The 17,209-nt window shown below is 39.8% G+C and overlaps 1 protein-coding gene across 1 annotated transcript; it reads right to left on the reverse strand.

Moving 5' to 3' along the window:
- Nucleotides 1-259: 259 nt before the first annotated feature.
- On the reverse strand, nt 260-16,007 carry LOC133749321 (vomeronasal type-2 receptor 116-like; the record flags this gene model as incomplete). The annotated part of the gene is made up of 4 exons (XM_062178511.1): nt 15,897-16,007; nt 7,023-7,146; nt 2,513-3,406; nt 260-288 (listed from the first exon to the last, which is right to left on the reverse strand). Coding segments are annotated over exons 1-4 (1,158 nt in total), but the record flags the coding sequence as incomplete, so codon positions are not given.
- Nucleotides 16,008-17,209: the final 1,202 nt, after the last annotated feature.

Raw genomic sequence — 17,209 nt, forward strand, 5'->3', positions numbered from 1 at the left:
TTCTTGATGTAGGCACCTATTGCTATAAACTTTCCTCTTAATACTGCTTTTGCTGTATCCCATGAGTTTTGATATGTTGTGTTGTTGTCTTTATTTGCTTCCAGAATGTTTTTGATTTCTCTTTTGATTTCTTCTATGGCCCACTGTTCATTCAGGAGCATGTTGTTCAGGCTCCATGTGTTTGTATATGCTCTAGGGATTCCTGAGTTGCTAATTTCCAGCTTCATTCCATTGTGGTCTGAGAAGATGCATGGTATGATTTTGATTCTTTTAATTTGCTGAGACTTGCTTCATGGTCTAGTATGTGGTCAATACTAGGGTAAGTTCCATGTACTACTGAGAAGAATGTGTATTCTTCAAGTGTAGGATGGAAAGTCTGTAGACATCTGTTAGATCCTTTTGGTCTATAGTATCGATTAAATCTGCTGTTTCTTTTTTGATTTTCTGTCTGGTTGATCTGTCTGCTGCTGAAAGTGGAGTATTGAAGTCCCCCAATACATTTGTATTGCAGTCTAAGTCTCCCTTATGTTCCTTAATATATATTTTAAATAAACAGGTGCCTTGTTGTTCCTTTAAGAATTAACACTTTTATTGATAATGTTAGTGACCATCTGATGCTCTTGCCATGAACTTCATTGGTATTTGGATATGGCCATAAGCAATGTGGATGATCCCTCCTCCCTTCAGAGAAGAGAATATTCTTCTTTGATGATCCTATCTTTCCACTGATGTTCACAGTGATCTTTCTTGTAGTCATCCGAAGCTCTTGCCATAGGCTCCAGCTATTACTTTATAAGTAATATTTGCCTAGAATTTTAACACTCAACATATATTTATATTTAATTATTTTGTGTATTTAGACAGTAGAGAGTTTTGTTTCTTAAGTATAATCATTATTTTCAAAACCTTTTCATTTGTGCATCACTTATTTTGGGGAGTGTCTTTTTAGTTTAAGTTTAAGAAATTTGCCTAAAACATGAATAAATAAAAACTAAAATTTTTACTAAAATAAACGTATGTATTCACTGCATTTTCCTCAGAATGATTTGAAATAACCTATGCATTCAGAAGAGCTGAAGGTGCCTACCCAAACATATATTTACAAGAAAGCTCAGAACCATCTGTTCATAACACTGAAAGTGTGGAGACAACCCAAACCCTCATCTGTGAATGACTGAATAACTTAAATGTGGGAGATCCATAAGATTAATGTTCTATAGCTATAAAAATAATGAATAATACCTGCTATAATTTGGATGAATTGAAAATGTAATGCCATGTAAGAGAATTTAGATCTAAGTGGTCACATATTATCTCAATCCATTGCTAGGAATCATCCAGAATAGATAAATACATGGCAACTAAAGGAGATGAATGGTTGCATGAACTGCATTCACGGAGGTTTTCAAGTGGCTGCTTAGTAGAGAAGGGCTTTGATATGGGGTGATACAAAGGGCTTCAATTTACAGACATGATATTGCATAAACTTTTGAACATACTTTATACAAAATCAATGTAGAATTTGAATGTGAAAGTACTGTAATACCACATACTTGTACAATACTTCAGTGGTTCCTATTGGGTATGTGAATTTCACCTCAGTAATAGCATCATTGTCTCCTGGAACAAGAACTCTAAGCAAAGGCCAAAACAGAAAGTGGTCAAATGATAGAGGACACAATTATAAAGTCATTCTTATGTAATCAGGAAAACTACCTATAAATGTGATAAAGATATGATTTCCATTATTTACTAAGACTTTTGTGAACAATACAGTGTCCTAAAATAAGAAATCTCAAGGGTTAGTTGACTCTCATTTTTGGGAAATAAATTCCACTTACATTATAATCACCAAATGACAAATTCTCCAGGACCTTCAGGGAAGCAACATAAAGTAGGTATAACTGAGACATGTTTATAAATATGAACATATACACCACCTAAATTTATAAAAACTGAAATTAATTCATGTGCATATTTTCAGGGATAGCCCTATCATATAAAATGAGATTGCTGTTTATAAGTTGATGGTCAGCTCTGTTTCAGTTTTAAACAGTAATTCCTATTATTTGATATGAAAATATTTCTAGACTGTTTTTTTTGAGAGGTACAGAAAGACACAAAGAGAAAGAGAGAGATGGTTGAGATACCATCCTTTCACTGCTTCACCTCTCAGTGCCTCCATTGGCTGAGCCTTGACTGAGGCCAGAGCCAGGAGCCAGGAAAAAAATCAACTGACAGGAACCCGATAGCTCTGAATCATCACTACTCACTCAAAAGCTTTATTTTCCTAGGAATCTGGTATCAAGTGTCAGAGCCAAATTACAAACCCAACTACTGTCATGTGCTTCAAGGTGATCTTAATTGCTAGGCTAAATGCCTAACAAACAATGGTTTTTACTTTTGCTTATTTTACAATGTTGGAATGCTACTTCCCTTTGTTCTTTGATTACAAAGGTTAAAGATGTGAATGAACTCATGAGAAAAATACTTTAGGATTCCCTAGAACTGCATTGGTTCTTTAAAGGTTTCAAAGAATTTTGATCAGGTTTTATGAGAATAATGTAGCACTTGGGGGCAAAGATGCAGACAAGGAGCCCCGCACTGGAGGCCAAGATGGAGAAGACCTCCACGGCTACCATGAGCTTCCCCTTAGTGCTGTGGTAGACAGGCAGGAAGGTCACCCAGACAGTGCAGAACACCAGCATGCTGAACGTCAGGAACTTGGCTTCATTGAATGTGTCAGGCAGATTCCTGGCTAGGAAAGCCACAGTGAAGCTGGCCAGGGCCAAGGAGCCCAGGTAGCCCAGGACACAGTAGAAGGCAGTGACTGAGCCCTTGTTGCACACCAGGATGATGTGGCCATGTTCAGAGTGTACATCTGTGTCAATAAAGGGAGGAGAGATTCCCATCCAGATGCCACAGAGAGCCAGCTGGATCAAGGAGCAGATGGGAATGATGAAGTTAGAAGCACCTGATACCAGCAATCGTCTCATTGTTCTTCCAGGTTTCAGAGCTTTGAAGGCCAGAATCACAGTGATGGTCTTGGCTAGCACGGTGGAAACAGCCACTGTGAACACAAAGCTAAATGTTATTTGCCGGAGGAGGCAGGTAGCTGTGTTGGGACGGCCAAGGAAGAGTAAGGAGCAGAGGAAGCACAGGAGGAGGGCAATGAGCAGGATGTAGCTGAGGGTCCAGTTATTGGCCTTAACGATGGGAGTGTCTCGGTGTTTCACAAAGATCCAGAGGACCACAGCTGTGAGGACAGAGAAGCACAGAGCCATGCAGGCCAGAACCATCCCCAAGATTTCATCAAAGGCTAAGAAGGTCACCAGCTTGGGGAGACAGTGGTTTCTCTCCATGTTTGGGTACTCATTATCTGCACACGGGATGCACTGCTCTGCATCTGTGGGGAAAATGAAGACTCTGTTTCCATTTCATAATTTTCTCCTGTTTCCCTGTCAAGGAAAATGCTCACCTTTTCAATGTCATGATGAGTCCACCCTGCTGTGATATATACTAAGAAATAATTGAGGAGGTTTCTGCACTCCCGACCCAGGGATGAGCTCATCTCCAGGTGGAAGATACTCATTCTAACAAGCTCCTTAGCACACAGGGCTCTGTGGACTAATCTTGTTGCTCAGAGATAATTTTTCCAGTGTTCTGAGTTCTATAAAGTGATGAATCTCCTGTATTTAATATGGGCAGGGATTTTTCCAAGCCCTCTTCTCTACAGTCCCCAGTGTCTTTCTCAGGAGAAAAGTTTGTTCACATGGGTTAAAATATTTATCTGAGGTCATCAGGTTTAAGGTTTTTCTTCCTTATACACAAATGGAGATGACTTATATAAATGATCTATCACTTCTGGGATATCAATAAATCAATCAATACTCTTAATTTCTTACATGGACTCATCTTGTCAGTGTTTCCTCCAGTTGTTGAGGTGCTGTGATTGAATTAAGAGAATTATAGGTGCTTGTTTTTGTGTGGTTTTATGGGAGTAAATGATATATTTCATTATGTTATTTAAAGAACTCTCCACTCATGTTCTCCAAAACACATTGTCCACATGGAACACCACATTGTCTCTCTTGATATAGTGCACTTCTAGGGAAAGCCAAAATTCTGTGGCAAAAAATATTCTTAACAGTGGATTTATGTGAGACCTCAGTGGAAAGAAAGGGCCATCAAAAAAGTATGTACTTTTCTCTAAGGGAGGAGAGATCATCCACTTTGCTTATGGCCATGTCCAAATACTGATGGGATCTATGGTCACAAAAGGCTTCCATAGCCTTGGCAGCCCATGGCAAGAGCCTCGACTGATCACTGCCATCATAAATAAGAATGCTGTTAAAGAAACAACATAAGTCACTGTGCACTTATTCCCCACATAGGACCTCCATCCTTAATGAGTTGTAGTATGAGAATCTACTGCAAAACTTGTTCTCAAACTGCACTCTGTATATTGTGTGTATGTGTGGGTACAAACTGTTGAAATCTGTGCTTAACATGGAATTGACCCTCTGTATATAAAATCAAACTGAAAATGAACCATAATGAAGAAGGATATGGGAGAGAGAGTTAAGTGAGATGGAAGTCAGGGTGGGAGGGTTGGTATAGGGGAAAGAACCACTATATTCCTAAAATTTTATCTATGCAAAAATACATTCATTCAATAAAAACTTCTTAAAAAGGAATAACGCACTTCTGCTACCTTTGCATTAAAAAGTCCTTAGAAGAGGTCAATTGGTGAATTTGTCTCTCTCTCAATTATATGTCAATTAAATAAACAATAATAGGTTAAGTCTTGTAGCATAATTTGTAAAGCCACCACCTGCAATGCCAGCATCCAATATAGACATTGGTTTGTGTTCCAGTTATCAATTTCCAATCCAGCACACTGCTAATGGCCTGGAAAAGGCAGCAGAAGATGGCCCAAGTACCTGGGGCCCCTGAACCCATGTGGGACACCCAAATGAAACTTCTGGCTCCTGGCTTCTGCCTGACCCAGCCTGGACAATTGTTTCCATTTGGGGCATGAACAATTAGATAGAAGTACTCTCTCTCTCTCTCTCTCTCTCTCAATAAATAAATCTTTTTAAAAATAAAGAAAAAGGTATTAGTTGGGCTATGCTTGCAATAAGAGTCCTACTCTGTTTTTAACTTGGTACTCATGCAAGAATACAAGCTTCATGGACTGGAGTTGTGATGTAGGAAGTAAAGCCACTGCCTGCGATGGTGGCATCCCATACAAGCTTTGGTTCGTGTCCTGGCTGCTTCACTTCCAAACCAGCTCCGTGACAATGTGCCTGGGAAACCAGCAGAAGAAGGCCCAAATGCTTGGGCCTCTGCAAGAGCTGGAAGAAGCTCCTGGCTTCTGGCTTTGGCCTGCCCCAGTCCAGGCCATTGCTGCTATCTGGGGAGTAAATCTATCTGATGGAAGATTTCTCTCTTTTCTCCCTCTGCATTACTCTGTAACTCTGACATTCAAACAGATAAATAAACATATTTTGTTTGAAAAAGAATATAGGCTTCTGAAACAATTTAGAGGAATTCTCTTCACAATTCTTTTCAATGTGTACCCTCTCCTTTTCATGGAATCCACAGGTGCTTCTGGCAACTGTCTCAGAGATACACTGAGCACACATATGCAGGTGTATATTGTACAACGGATCAATACATGATACTTTATTTTTCTTTCTTTCACTAACTTACTGTGTGTTGAATATTTTCACAGAAACTGGAAGACATTATTTTGTTATCTTCTTCACACTGGAAGCTATATATATATATATATATATATATATATATATATATAGTCTGAATCTACCATTTCAGTTAATTATATAAATAAAAAACATTTCTAGAGCTAAGATTATGTGAATTGAAGCATGCTTTTGGAAGATTTGAAGCATTATGAACACATATATTAAATATGGAACATTGGAACTATTTACCAATGAGTCCTGGTACATTTTTACTGGTACATTTTTAATGTTTCTCAAAACATTTGGCTTTGAGGCCGGCGCTGCAGCTCACTAGGCTAATCCTCCGCCTTGCGGCGCCGGCACACCGGGTTCTAGTCCCGGTCGGGGCACCGATCCTGTCCCGGTTGCCCCTCTTCCAGGCCAGCTCTCTGCTGTGGCCAGGGAGTGCAGTGGAGGATGGCCCAAGTGCTTGGGCCCTGCACCCCATGGGAGACCAGGAGAAGCACCTGGCTCCTGCCATCGGAATAGCGCGGTGCGCCGGCTGCAGTGCGCTACCGCGGCGGCCATTGGAGGGTGAACCAACGGCAAAAGGAAGACCTTTCTCTCTGTCTCTCTCTCACTGTCCACTCTGCCTGTCAAAAATAAAAAAAAAAATAAATTAAATTAAAAAAAAAACATTTGGCTTTGATATTTAATGCTCCTTAAATGTTTGCCTTCTGCAAAACCTTTTAGGGTTACCAAGTTGCATCTTTCTTAGGATGTTGTGTCTCTATATTTCACCTTGTTTTTTCTCTTCTAGTATACATAAAGGACAAGGTGGTGGCATTCACTATGTGTATTGCACACCATACACAATGTCAAAGATGTAGAACAGAAAGTAATACAGTATTCGTATCACAATTCATGTGATGTAGCTCCCTGCTTATCAATAGTGCATCAAAAAATTTTGAATTCAAGCTACCCAGAAATCCACAGAGAGCCTTAACAAACACTCATCTTATATTTCTTGTTTAGACATTAGTAGGCCTACTAGAAGCTCTCAGATTAAGACAGTCTCATCCAGCATTGGATGGAAAAGGATACCAGATAGAATCAGTGTCAGAGTTGAGCTAGAGAGGCTAAGCACAGCCAGACAACAGCTTACACATAATGAGATGACAATAGTGAGCATACAACAAGGGTATGGAAAGAGTGAGTGAAGGTGTGCATGGAGAACAATAGGGCACTCTGATCTCATTGCAAATATTCTTGGTTTCCTTTTTATCAAGAGATAGTTCAGAGACTGGAGTTCTCATCATGTTACATGTTTTCTACCTGTATGATTGGAAATGTCTCTTTCTGGACAAATAACACAAGTATAGCAGCAGACAGGTTTTCCTTCCTGTGGCATTTTCCTGAATCCTGGACCACACCTGTGACTACACAAAGACTGAGGAGCCTGAGGAAGAAAGAGAAGTGATGGTCATTGCTTTGCACATCATTAGGCACTGTGATAGGATGTCCCTATTTGCTTCATCACCCCCAAGGTCATCATTATGTCCTCCGCAGTCTGTATCTTGTTGATTTTATCCACACTTCCAATTTGGAGTTTCTATGATGCTTGTTCTGGGATTGTCAACTTTCTGCCAAATATTATGAAGGTACCTGATTGGTTTAATTTCATTCATCACTGGATCTATGCTTCTAGGCATTTGTCTCTTTCTACTGAATTGCTTCAATTGAAATCTTCTCAGTTCAGCTTTTTATGTGGTAATTATTCTGAAATTGTGTATGTCTGAGACTATTACATGCCTTTTTCCTTGATTGAGTAGATTTTACATGCCCAAAAAAATATCCAAAAGGCTAATTGACTAGGCACACTTCTGAGAGTAACTACTTAGAAAAAGACAAACCCACAGGGAAATGATGAGCTAAAGTTTTAAACCACAGATTGTGCATTTAATCCACTTCTGGCTTCTAGACCCATGGAGAACATCAATTCTAGAAACTAAGAATGCATTTGGCAGCCAGCGCCGCGGCTCACTAGGCTAATCCTCCGCCTTGCGGCGCCGGCACACCGGGTTCTAGTCCTGGTCGGGGCACCGGATTCTGTCCAGGTTGCCCCTCTTCCAGGTCAGCTCTCTGCTGTGGTCCGGGAGTGCAGTGGAGGATGGCCCAAGTGCTTGGGCCCTGCACCCCATGGGAGACCAGGAGAAGCACCTGGCTCCTGGCTTGGGATCAGTGCAGTGCGCCGGCCGCAGCGCGCCAGCCGCGGTGGCCATTGGAGGGTGAACCAATGGCAAAAGGAAGACCTTTCTCTCTGTCTCTCTCTCTCACTGTCCATTCTGCCTGTCAAAAAATTTTAAAAAAAGATAAAAAAAGAATGCATTTGGCATATAAAGCATGACAAAATTGCCAGGAGTAATTTTGGAACAGGTAACAGTGGAATGATGATAAAACATTTGGTCACAGCTGTGAGTTTCTATGTAGAAGAGAAGCTGAACTGATTGGCAAGCACATTGAGAAAGAAAAATGGGAATGATTTCTACAAACAGGCAATGGATAAATCAACTCATAATTTACTCATGTTCATACTGCATCAAAACATGACTCCCACCATATGATTATAATGTACTATCCTTCTCAATATATATACAATACATGAAATTTTTCACCTTATATAAATAAAAAAGTTGAAAAAATATTAGAATTTGTGTAGTGATGCATTTAGTAATTTTATGTTTATATATTGATTTTTATCTCCATTCTCTATTCTGTGCTCATTCTACTCATTCAACAACTGGATGCATAAATATGCACAAAGTAAAAACAATAATATCTAATACAAACATGGACTTCTAATATACACTGGCTCATATATGTGTAAGGAACACCATATCTTTTGAAGCCAAGATGTGAAATGGGAGTTGAATGCTTATTTCAAGTCTCACATTTTATCTCCTCTCAAACTCTACTCAGACCCTCTGTACGTATGCAATATTCCCATGGATCCACACCTCCTTGAAAGCAATAGGCCATTCTATCAATTCTTCATTGAGGACCAGGTCTTGGCCATGTGCATTTTCTTTTTTTTTTTTTTTTTTTTTTTTTTTTAATTAAACTTTTATTTAATGAATATAAATTTCCAAAGTATAGCTTATGGGTTACAATGGCTTCCCCCCTCCCATAACTTCCCTCCCGCCCGCTACCCTCCCCTTTCCCGCTCCCTTTCCCCTTCCATTCATGTAAAGATTCATTTTCAATTCTCTTTGTATACAGAAGATCAGTTTAGTATATATTAGGTAAAGATTTCAACTTTTTGCCCATATAGCAACATCAAGTGAAAAAACTACCATTGGATTACTAATTATAGCATTAAATAGCAATGTACAGCACATTAAAGACAGAGATCCTACATAATTTTTTTTTTCAAATTAATTAATTTTCTATGCCATTTCCATTTTAACACCAGGTTGTTTTTTTTTTTTCATTTCCAATTCTCTTTATATACAGAAGATCACTTCAGTATATAATTAGCAAAGACCTCATCAGTCTGCGCCCACACAGAAACGCAAAGTATAAAAATACCGTTTCAGTACCAGTCATAGCATCACTTGGCTTTAGACGACACATTAGGGACAGATCCCACATGGGGTGTAAGTACACAGTGACTCCTGTTGCTGATTTAACAATTTGACACTCCTGTTCATGGCGTCAGTAATCTCCCTAGGCTCTAGTCATGAGTTGCCAGGGCTATGGAAGCCTTTAGAGTTCGCTGACTTTGATCTTATTCCGATAGGGTCATAGTCAAAGTGGAGGTTCTCTCCTCCCTTCGGAGAAGGGTACCTCCTTCTTTGATGGCCCCGTTCTTTCCACTGGGATCTCACTCACAGAGATCATACATTTAGGTCTTTTTTTTTTTTTCCATGATATCTTGGCTTTCCATGCCTGCTATACTCTCATGGGCTCTTCAGCCAGATCTGAATGCCTTGAGGGCTGATTCTGAGGCCAGAGTGTTGTTTAGGACATCTGCCATCCTATGAGTCTGCTGTGTATCCCACTTCCCATGTTGGATCTTTCTCTCCCTTTTTGATTCTATCAGTTAGTATTAGCAGATACTTGTCTTGTTTGTGTGATCTCTTTGAGTCTTAGACCTATCAGAGCTATCAATTGTGAGCTGAAATTGGTCACTTGGACTAGTGCGATGGCATTGGTACATGCCATCTTGATGGAATTGTGTTGGAATCCCCTGGCACGTTTCTAACTCCACCATTTGCGGCCAGTCCGATTGAGCATGTTCCAAATTGTTCATCTCCTCCCTCTCTTTTTCCACTCTTAGATTTAACAGGGATCACTTTTCAGTTAAAATTTAAACACCTAAGAATAATTGTGTGTTAATTACTGAGTTCAACCAATAGTACTAGAACAACAACAATAACAACAAATACTAAAATGGATAAAGTATTACATTGTACATCTAAAGTCAGGACAGGAGCTGATCAGTTCATTGTTGCTTATAGTGTCCATTTCACTTAACAGGTTTCCCCTTTGGTGCTCAGTTGTCACCGATCAGGGAAAACATATGATATTTGTCTCTTTGGGACTGGCTTAATTCACTCAGCATGATGTTTTCCAGATTGCTCCATCTTGTTGCAAATGACTGGGTTTCGTTGTTTCTTACTGCTGTATAGTATTCTATGGAGTACATGTCCCATAATTTCTTTATCCAGTCTACTGTTGATGGGCATTTGGGTTGGTTCCAGGTCTTAGCTATTGTGAATTGAGCTGCAATAAACATTAATGTGCAGATGGCTTTTTTATTAGCCAAATTAATTTCCTTTGGGTAAATTCCAAGGAGTGGGATGGCTGGGTTGTATGGTAGGGTTATGTTCAGGTTTCTGAGGAATCTCCAGACAGACTTCCATAGTGGCTTAACCAGTTTGCATTCCCACCAACAGTGGGTTAGTGTCCCTTTTTCCCCACATCCTCTCCAGCATCTGTTGTTGGTAGATTTCTGAATGTGAGCCATTCTCACCGGGGTGAGGTGGAACCTCATTGTGGTTTTGATTTGCATTTCTCTGATTGCTAGTGATCTTGAACATTTTTTCATGTGTCTGTTGGCCATTTGGATTTCCTCTTTCGAAAAATGTCTATTGAGGTCCTTGGCCCATCTCTTTAGTGGGTTGTTTGTTTTGTTGTTGTGGATTTTCTTGATTTCTTTGTAGATTCTGGTTATCAATCCTTTATCTGTAGTATAGTTTGCGAATATTTTTTCCCATTCTGTTGGTTGCCTCTTCACTTTCCTGACTGTTTCTTTTGAAGTACAGAAACTTCTCAATTTGATGCAATCCCAAATGTTAATTTTGGTTTTGACTGCCTGTGCTGTTGGAGTATTTTCCAGGAAGTCTTTGCCTGTGCCTATATCTTGCAGGGTTTCTCCAATGCTCTCTAATAATTTGATGGTTTCGGGTCGTAGATTTAAGTCTTTAATCCATGTTGAGTGGATTTTTGTGTAAGGTGATAGGTATGGGTCTTGTTTCAAGCTTCTGCATGTGGAAATCCAATTTTCCCAGCACCATTTATTGAATAGACTGTCCTTATTCCAGGGATTAGATTTGGATCTTTGGTCAAATATAAGTTGGCTGTAGATGTTTGGATTGATTTCTGGTGTTTCTATTCTGTTCCATTGGTCTATCCATCTGTTTCTGTACCAGTACCATGCTGTTTTGATAACAACTGCCCTGTAGTATGTCCTGAAATCAGGTATTGTGATGCCTCCGGCTTTGTTTTTGTTGTACAGGATTGCTTTGGCTATTCGAGGTCTTCTGTGTCTCCATATGAATTTCAGCATCATTTTTTCTAGGTCTGAGAAGAAGGTCTTCGGGATCTTAATGGGTATTGCATTGAATGTATAAATTGCTTTTGGGAGAATAGACATTTTGATGATATTGATTCTTCCAATCCATGAGCATGGAAGATTTCTCCATTTTTTGGTATCCTCTTCTATTTCTTTCTTTAAGGTTTTGTAGTTTTCATCGTAGAGATCTTTAACGTCTTTGGTTAAGTTTATTCCAAGGTATTTGATTGTTTTTGTAGCTATTGTGAATGGGATTGATTTTAGAAGTTCTTCCTCAGCCGTGGCATTGCCTGTGTATACAAAGGCTGTTGATTTTTGTGGATTGATTTTATATCCTGCTACTTTGCCAAACTCTTCGATGAGTTCCAGCAGTCTCTTAGTAGAGTTCTTTGGGTCCCCTAAATAAAGAATCATATCATCTGCAAAGAGGGATAGTTTGAGTTCGTCCTTCCCGATTTGTATCCCTTTAATTTCTTTTTCTTGCCTAATAGCTCTGGCCAAAACTTCCAGAACTATATTGAATAGCAGTGGTGAGAGAGGGCATCCCTGTCTGGTACCAGATTTCAGTGGAAATGCTTCCAACTTTTCCCCATTCAATAGGATGTTGGCCGTGGGTTTTTCATATATTGCTTTGATTGTATTGAGGAATGTTCCTTCCATACCCAGTTTGCTTAGAGTTTTCATCATGAAAGGGTGTTGTATTTTATCAAATGCTTTCTCTGCGTCTATTGAGAGAATCATATGATTTTTCTTCTGCAGTCTGTTAATGTAGTGTATTACGTTGATTGTTTTGCGAATGTTGAACCATCCCTGCATACCGGGGATGAATCCCACTTGGTCTGGGTGGATGATCTTTCTGATGTGTTGTTGCATTCTATTGGCCAGAATTTTATTGAGTATTTTTGCATCTATGTTCATCAGGGATATTGGTCTGTAATTCTCTTTCAATGTTGCGTCTCTTTCTGGCTTAGGAATTAAGGTGATGGTGGCTTCATAGAAAGAATTTGGGAGGATTCCCTCTTTTTCGATTGCTCTGAATAGTTTGAGAAGAATTGGAGTTAGTTCTTCTCTAAATGCCTGGTAGAACTCAGCAGTGAATCCATCTGGCCCTGGGCTTTTCTTTGTTGGGAGGGCCTTTATTACTGTTTCAATTTCTGTGTCAGTTATTGGTCTGTTTAGGTTTTCTATGTCTTCCTGGCTCAATTTAGGGAGGTTGTATGTGTCCAAGAATCTGTCCATTTCTGATAGATTTCCCTGTTTGCTGGCATACAAGTCCTTGTAGTAATTTCTGATGATTCTTTTTATTTCTGTGGCGTCTGTTGTTACGTTTCCCATTTCATCTCTGATCCTATTGATTTGGGTCTTTTCTCTTCTTTTTTTAGTTAGTTGGGCCAATGGGGTGTCAATTTTGTTTATTTTTTCAAAAAACCAGCTCCTCGTTTGGCTGATTTTTTGTAATGTTTTTTTGGATTCAATCCTGTTGATTTCTTCTCTGATTTTAATTATTTCTCTTCTCCTACTGGGTTTGGGTTTGGCTTGCTGCAGATTTTCTAGATCCTTGAGATGACTTGAAAGCTCATCTATTTGGTGCCTTTCCAATTTCTTGATGTAGGCACCTATTGATATAAACTTTCCTCTTAACACTGCTTTTGTTGTATCCCATAGGTTTTGGTATGTTGTGCTGTTATCCTCATTTACTTCCAGAAAATTTTTGATTTCTCTTTTAATTTCTTCTATGACCCATTGTTCATTCAGGAGCATGTTGTTCAATCTCCATGTGTTTGCACGTGCTCTAGGGATTCCTGAGTTGCCAATTTCCAATTTCATTCCTTTGTGGTCTGAGAAGCTGCATGGTATGATTCTAATTCTTTTGAATTTGCTGAGACTTGCTTTATGGCCTAGTATGTGGTCAATCCTAGAGAGGGTTCCATGTACTGCTGAGAAGAATGTAAAGTCCTTAGATGTAGGATGAAATGTTCTGTAGATATCTGTTAGATCCATTTGGGCTATAGTGTCATTTAAATCTACTGTCTCCTTGTTGATCTTCTGTCCTGTTGATCTGTCTATCTCTGAGAGTGGAGTATTGAAGTCCCCCAGTACTATTGTATTGGGGTCTAAGTCTCCCTTTAAGTCCCTTAACAAGTCTTTTAAATAAGCTGGTGCCCTATGATTAGGTGCATATATGTTGATAATCGTTATATCTTCCCGTTGAATGGATCCCTTAATCATTATATAGTGCCCCTCTTTGTCTCTCCTAACAGTTTTTGTGGTAAAGTTTATGTTGTCCGATATTAAGATGGCTACGCCCGCTCTCTTTTCATTTCTGTTGGCGTGGTATATCTTTTTCCAGCCTTTCACTCTCAGCTTGTATGGATCATTGTTGGATAGATGGGTTTCTTGTAAGCAGCAAAAGGATGGGTTTTGTTCCTTAACCCAGTCAGCCAATCGGTGTCTTTTAACTGGACAGTTCAAGCCATTAACATTCAATGTGACTATTGAGAAGGAGTAACTTTGCCCTGCCATTTGCCAAAGATATTTTCTAATATCTGGTTTGAGATTCCTGTGATCTTTTGCTGTGAGGTTTCCTTCCTTTAACTTCTTTCATATTGGTGACCGTGTTTCTGTGTTTCTGTATGTAACACATCTTTAAGCATCTTTTGCAGGGCTGGACGAGTGGCGACAAATTCTTTCAATTTCTGTTTGCTGTGAAAGGTCTTAATTTCACCTTCATTCACAAATGAGAGCTTTGCAGGATATAATATTCTGGGCTGGCAGTTTTTCTCTCTTAGTACCTGGGCTATATCTCGCCATTCTCTCCTGGCTTGTAGGGTTTCTGATGAGAAATCAGCTGTAAGTCTAATTGGAGATCCTCTGAGAGTAATCTGGCGTTTCTCTCTTGCACATTTTAGGATCTTTTCTTTGTGTTTCACTGTGGTGAGTTTGATTACGACGTGTCGTGGTGAGGATCTCTTTTGATCATGTTTATTAGGGGTTCTCTGAGCTTCCTGTACTAGGATGTCTCTGTGCTTCTCCAAACTTGGGAAATTTTCTGCTAGTATCTCACTAAAAAGGCCTTCTAATCCTTTCTCCCTTTCCATGCCTTCAGGAACTCCTAGAACCCGAATGTTAGGTTTTTTAATAGTATCCTGTAGGTTCCTGACAGTATTTTTTAGATTTCTGATTTCTTCTTCTTTTCTTTGATTTGACTGTTTCCTTTCCTGTTCTCTGTCTTCTAATTCCGATATTCTCTCTTCTGCTTCACCCATTCTGTTTTTAAGGCTCTCTAATGTGTTTGCCATTTGATCTATTGTGTTCTTCATTTCATTGTGGTTTTTTGTCAGTATCGCGAATTCCTGCTCCATTAGTTTTTTCATTTCATTTTGATTCCTCCTTAATATTTCATTTTCACGGGAGAGATTTTCTATCTTGTCCATTAAGGATTTCTGTAGTTCAAGAATTTGTTTTTGAGAACTTCTTAATGTTCTTATCATAAATTTTTTGAAATCTGTATCTTTCATTTCTTCTATCTCATAATCTTCATAATCTTGCATTGGCATGTCTTGTTCACTTGGGGGCGTCATAGTGCCTTCCCTGTCCTTGGTACCTCCGCTTCTATGTTTCTTGCTTGGCATGTTAGAGATAATTTGTGGTGTTTTTGTTTTTGTTTTTTTCTCTCGTTATACTATGCCTCTAAGTGAGCTGTCTGCTTTGTTGGAGCCTTAGGGGCTGTGATGGGTGTGGCCAGAGAGCTATGCTTGTTTCTTCAGGTTTAAGGCTGTGTAAAGAGCAACTCTCCCAGATTTCTCACTCACTTGCTCCTTGCTGGCTTGCTCTCTCTCTCTCTCTCTTTTTTTTTTTTTTGACTCAGTTGGGAGTGGGGTTGAGTGTAGTTGAAATCTGGCCTTTGTGAGTATTCGTTTGATCTACCCCTGGGACCATCCACAGAGATTATGCAGCCCTCAATGTGTTCTCCAGTTTCGCTAAAGATACTGAGTTTGGCTGAGCTTTACATATGTAAATTCGCAGTGTTCTTTGTTTTGCTTGGTGAGTGAAGGGAGAGGCCTCTGTTCCCCCTCCCCCCAATGTCTCGGACTTCTCAGGTCTTTGTCTTACCCTCCTCCTCCGTTCCCGCGCTGGCGAGATTCTGAGGCTCTGGCTCCTCTCTCGCCGCTGCCACTCGGCTCCTCTCGGTTGGTTTTCCACGCGGTGGGTTCCCTGTAAGTCCTCTGTGTCTCATCCACGAGATCCGGAAGCGTTTCCTCTGCAGTTTTTTTCTTGAGTCTTTTCCTGAGGCTACAGTAATTCCACTTTTATGAAAGTTTATTTTCCCAAACTAAGGCACACGTCCTCACTATCCGCCATCTTCGGCCATGTGCATTTTCAGGGGAAAACTCCCCAATTTTAATCAGCAAACGAAATCCAGCAGGAAAATTCACAATGTTGTGGATATCGTAGTGTGCCATACGGTGTCTTGTTTCATGGAAGGAAACATTCTCCCCCGCACTGTTGGTAAATTGGATTTTCTTCAGAAGTGGATGAAGCTGGAGGGGAGGCACAATTGAAAAGAGGGAGAACATTCAGTTAGAGGTGGGAGGTGCACACGTACTGAGAAATACTTCTTTTCCCTCCTTTATATCCTCAGGGTGTCTATTTGGTGGAGGTTGACTTTTGTCTGAATGATCATCATATCATGGGTTCAAGTGTGAGAAATTCTGCCTCTCCGCTATTGAAATGATGGGGAGCATGTGAATCCAAACACAGAAATCACAGGATGTGTCCCACAGTGTGGCTGACCATTAAAGATTTGTTTGAGATTTAGAAATGCTCATTTTAGTTCTTCCACATGGGAACAACATGGCTTTTTATGTGAAATATCTTGATTACTTTGATGGTTGCACAGGTGAGTGCATCTGTGTGCACTTTTAAAAGTTTAACCCTGCCTCCCCCTCAAAAAGAATAAAATCCTCTCTTTGGCAAGAAAATGGATACAATTGGAGACCATTATTCTTACTGAAATAAACCAGTTCCAATTAGAAAATATCATATAGGTTTTTTTGGTGTTAGGTAGTACGTTATATAGAATGCAAAAAAAATCACAATGTATAAATGAAACTGACATCGCAGATTTGATTTTTGTTTACCTAACTTTTGTAAGTTCCTGCGGAGCAGTGGTCTTCCTACTTTTCACTTGTGGAACATTATGATTAGTGGGGCATTACACCTGGGATTATAAAGTAAACTGAAACAATATTATTGCCAAAATTAATAATAAAAAAAGCAGAGCCAGTGTTGTGCAGATTAGTCCTCAGCCTGTGGTGCTGGCATCTCATATGGGCACCGGTTCTAATCCTGGCTGCTCCTCTTACAATCCAGCTCTCTGCTGTAGCCTGGGAAAGCAGTAGAAGATGGCCCAAGTCCTTGGGCCCCTGCACCCACATGGGAGACCAAGAAGAATCACCTAGTTCCTGGCTTTGGGTTGGCACAGCTCCGGCCTCTGGCCATTTAGGGAGTGAACCAACAGAAGGAATACCTTTCTCTCTGTCCCTCCCGCTCACTGTTTATAACTCTACTTCTCAAATAAATAAATAAAATCTTAAAAAAAAAGAAAAAAAGGAAGGTGGGTGGATTGAGAGAGGAAAGCAGGGAATGATGGATATCTTAGAAT

The sequence above is a fragment of the Lepus europaeus genome, chromosome 20 (assembly GCF_033115175.1).
Source record: "Lepus europaeus isolate LE1 chromosome 20, mLepTim1.pri, whole genome shotgun sequence".
Lineage (NCBI taxonomy): Eukaryota > Metazoa > Chordata > Mammalia > Lagomorpha > Leporidae > Lepus > Lepus europaeus.